The sequence below is a fragment of the Diceros bicornis genome, chromosome 18 (genome assembly GCF_020826845.1).
Source record: "Diceros bicornis minor isolate mBicDic1 chromosome 18, mDicBic1.mat.cur, whole genome shotgun sequence".
Lineage (NCBI taxonomy): Eukaryota > Metazoa > Chordata > Mammalia > Perissodactyla > Rhinocerotidae > Diceros > Diceros bicornis.
Window position 1 is genome coordinate 29,529,140 of NC_080757.1, and position 3,373 is coordinate 29,532,512.

Genomic DNA, 3,373 nt, shown 5'->3' on the forward strand with positions numbered 1-3,373 from the left:
CTTATATGTCAGCTTCTACAGTCATTTGATTTTGGCTATGACAGACTTTGCTCATTGTCACGATTTTAGACTCAGGCCAATTTTGTGTCCTCCTGCTGCCAGGAGTTTATATCTATATGGTAGACACGGTTGATTGCCATTCCCAACCCCCTTCTTTCTGGCTGAAAAAGCGAGAGATTCACCTTTCCATTCTCCTTCATAGTCTAGGCTGACCAAATGACCAAGCTCTGGCCAAGGAATCAAGGAGAATTCTGATGGAGTGCTTCTAGGATAATTTTCCTCCCCTGGTAAAAAGAGGGGGAAAAAAGCACATGGATGCCTCTCCTCTTCCTTCTTGCTGAATTATTTGAATATAAAGACATGGTGACTGTCAGTTTGGCAGCCACATGGCCATCATGAGGGGAAAAGCAAGGAATTGTAGAGCAGCCAACCCAGAGCCCTAAAATGTTTAAGCTGCTGAATCAACCAACTCTGGAACTGCCTATCTTCTAGTCTTCTTTTTAAGTGAGACAATAATTTCCTCATTATTTAAACCACTGTTATTCAGTTATGCTGCTGATTGCAACCAAAGGCATCCTTATGGATATGTATTTCAAAGGGGATAATCATTGTTTTCTAAAGAGTTCACACCCCCAGTGCAGCAGTGTGTCATATGGTGAGCACCACATTTTAAGGAGGATGTTGTCATAGGAGAGTCAACACCGAAGAGATGGCCAGGATGGTGGAATCAGGAAACTTGTCACAATGGGAATACTGAAGGATGCCAATGTTGTATCTGGAGAAGACACAAATGAAGGATGAGAAAAGTATCATCAGTTAATTAAAGGACTTTAATGCGAAAGGAGAAAACGCTTTTGAGGGACCACATGGATTAAATATGACAGTCCGTTTTCTCTTCCCTCATCTCCAAAGGTCCACTGTGAATAGGGAGAAATGTGTGAAATGGGGGCAAGGAGGAGATGTGGAGAAAGGGTAAGCTCAGAGTTGCCATGATGGCTTCAAGAGAACTCAAGGGGAGCCTATAACTTTTATTTGTCGGATGGGATAGTTGCTGGGAGGGAAGAGGGAACAACAAGGCTTCTGCGTTATCTTCTTAACTTTGGTTCAACATGATAGATTGCCTGAGACTTTAAGAAAATGACACATACCTCAGGAATGGAGAAAATAAATATAAGATACAGAGGCAGAAATAAAAAGTAGATTCTGAAATTCACAGGGAAAGAACAGAGGGCAGGAAAAGGTAGAAATGCCTCTCTTGTGTAAGATACTATTCAAGTGCTGGGAAGATTTAAAGATGAATAAAACATGGCCCCTGCCCTCCAGGAGCTCTCAATCCAGTGCGGGAAGTCAAAGAGAAAGGTGAAAGCCCACAGGGTGCTAGCCTTGGACTGAACTCACTACCTCAAATCTGGAACCGTAATAGCCATGGCTCTGCCCTCTCTGGCCTTTGTTCCCCAAACATACATCATCCTCCTCCAGACATTTCATCCAAATGATGTGGATTGTATTGGGTAGAAAGAAGGATAGTTTGCAGATTATCCAAGGAGCATTTGGTAGAGAAGGGACAAATCCAGAGGACAAATGTTCCTTATGAGAAACATTTCAACAATGTGAAAAGTGGGACCACTTCCTAAGTACCAGAGTGGGGAATGAGGCAGAGAGGCAGGGAGCAGAAAAGAATATGATTGTTCCAGAGTTAGGATGAAACTGTTCACCATTCAGCACAGAACTTCATCCACACATGAGGAACTCTCTAGGTTTCCCCTTGTGGTTGTTTGAGACCCTGAGGTTCAAATCCCATCCATATCTGCTGCCTCTCAACTTGGAGTCAGAGGAACCAGGTTTCTGGCCAACCTCTGCCACTCACTCGCTGTTCCTCATGGAGCAAGTCACTTCTCTCTGATGTTGCTCATCTGTTTAATTCTAATAGTAATCTATTCACTGTCAGTTGTATGAGAATGAGATAAAAGTGTGCAATTGCCTAATACAGTACCTGTCACAGGAGGAGGTCCATAGAAATATTAGTTTAATCTCAACTGTCACACTCTATAAAGACTTTCTTCCATTTTTCACATGGGAAAACAAAAGTTCAGAGAGAAGTTTGATCATTTATAGTCACCTATTTTAAGTTCAGTCCCTGCTGAGATCACTGCGCGCTTGCTTAATCTCTTCACGGCTGCCTGCATCTCCTGATTCCTCAGTGTGTAGATCATGGGGTTGAGCATGGGGGTGATGACCGTCTGGCTGATGGACACAGCCTTGTCTATGGGGAAGGGGGTGAAGGGCCTGAAGTAGATATAGATACAGGGAACGAAGATCATAGACACCACGATGATGTGGGTGGTGCAGGTGGAAGCTGCCTTCCTCCTCGCCTGCCCTGAGTGGGACCTCAGCACCACCAGGATGACAGTGTAAGAGATCAGAAGGAGGAGGAACCAGATGAGGACCAGCATCCCACTGTTGGAGATCATGAGGAACTCCAGGAGGGAGGTGTCAGTGCAGGCAAGTCTCAGCACCTGTGGAACATCACAGTAGAAGTTATCCAGGACGTTGGGACCACAGAAAGGCAATGGGAGCATCAGAGCCAGCTGGACAATGGAGTGGACAAAGCCCCCTCCCCAGGCAGCCAGCACCAGCCCCACACAGAGCTGAGTGTTCATGATGGTGACGTAGTGGAGGGGCCGGGAGATGGCTATGTAGCGGTCATAGGCCATCACTGAGAGAAAGAAGAGAGTCCCACCGCCCAAGAAGTGGAAGAAGAAGATCTGGGCCATGCAGCCCTGGAAGGAAATTCTCTTCTTCTCAGAGAGGAAGTCCACCAGCATCTTTGGGGCAGTGACCGAGGAGAAAGAGAGATCAAAGATAGCCATATTTCGCAGCAGAAAATACATGGGTGTGTGGAGCCGGAAATCAGAGGTCACTGTGACCATGATGAGGAGGTTTCCCACGACAGTGGTGGTGTAGACAAACAGGAACACCAGAAACAGGAGAAGCTTGAGCTCCCGAGTCTGTGCGAGCCCCAGGAAGACAAATTCTGATACCCATGTGAGGTTCCCTGCTTCCATGGTGTCTTCTCCATACACCTAAAGAAAACAAACCACGTATATAGACGCATGAAGTCACTACCTGCCCTTTAGGCACTCTGGAGCTCAGAACCAAGTTGTCCAGGTCCATATCATGGGCATTCTTAAATGCAGAGCATAACACCAGGTGCTATTAAGTGGCCTTGTCTCTGGAGTGTTTACAAGTTCGTGCTGGAATATACATACATGAGATATCTTAAAGCCATCTAGAACATATGAAATCTGCTTTTCAAAGATTCAATATAATATACGGGTGTGAAGACATTTGAAATCCAACAAACTTCTAGTCA

At 45.4% G+C, this 3,373-nt stretch overlaps 1 protein-coding gene across 1 annotated transcript; it reads right to left on the reverse strand.

Annotated features, from left to right (window-relative positions):
• Positions 1 to 2,105: 2,105 nt before the first annotated feature.
• LOC131417928 (olfactory receptor 4D2-like) lies at positions 2,106 to 3,065 on the reverse strand. The gene has a single exon (XM_058562029.1). It carries the CDS (start codon positions 3,063 to 3,065, stop codon positions 2,106 to 2,108), a length of 960 nt encoding a protein of 319 aa, XP_058418012.1.
• Positions 3,066 to 3,373: the final 308 nt, after the last annotated feature.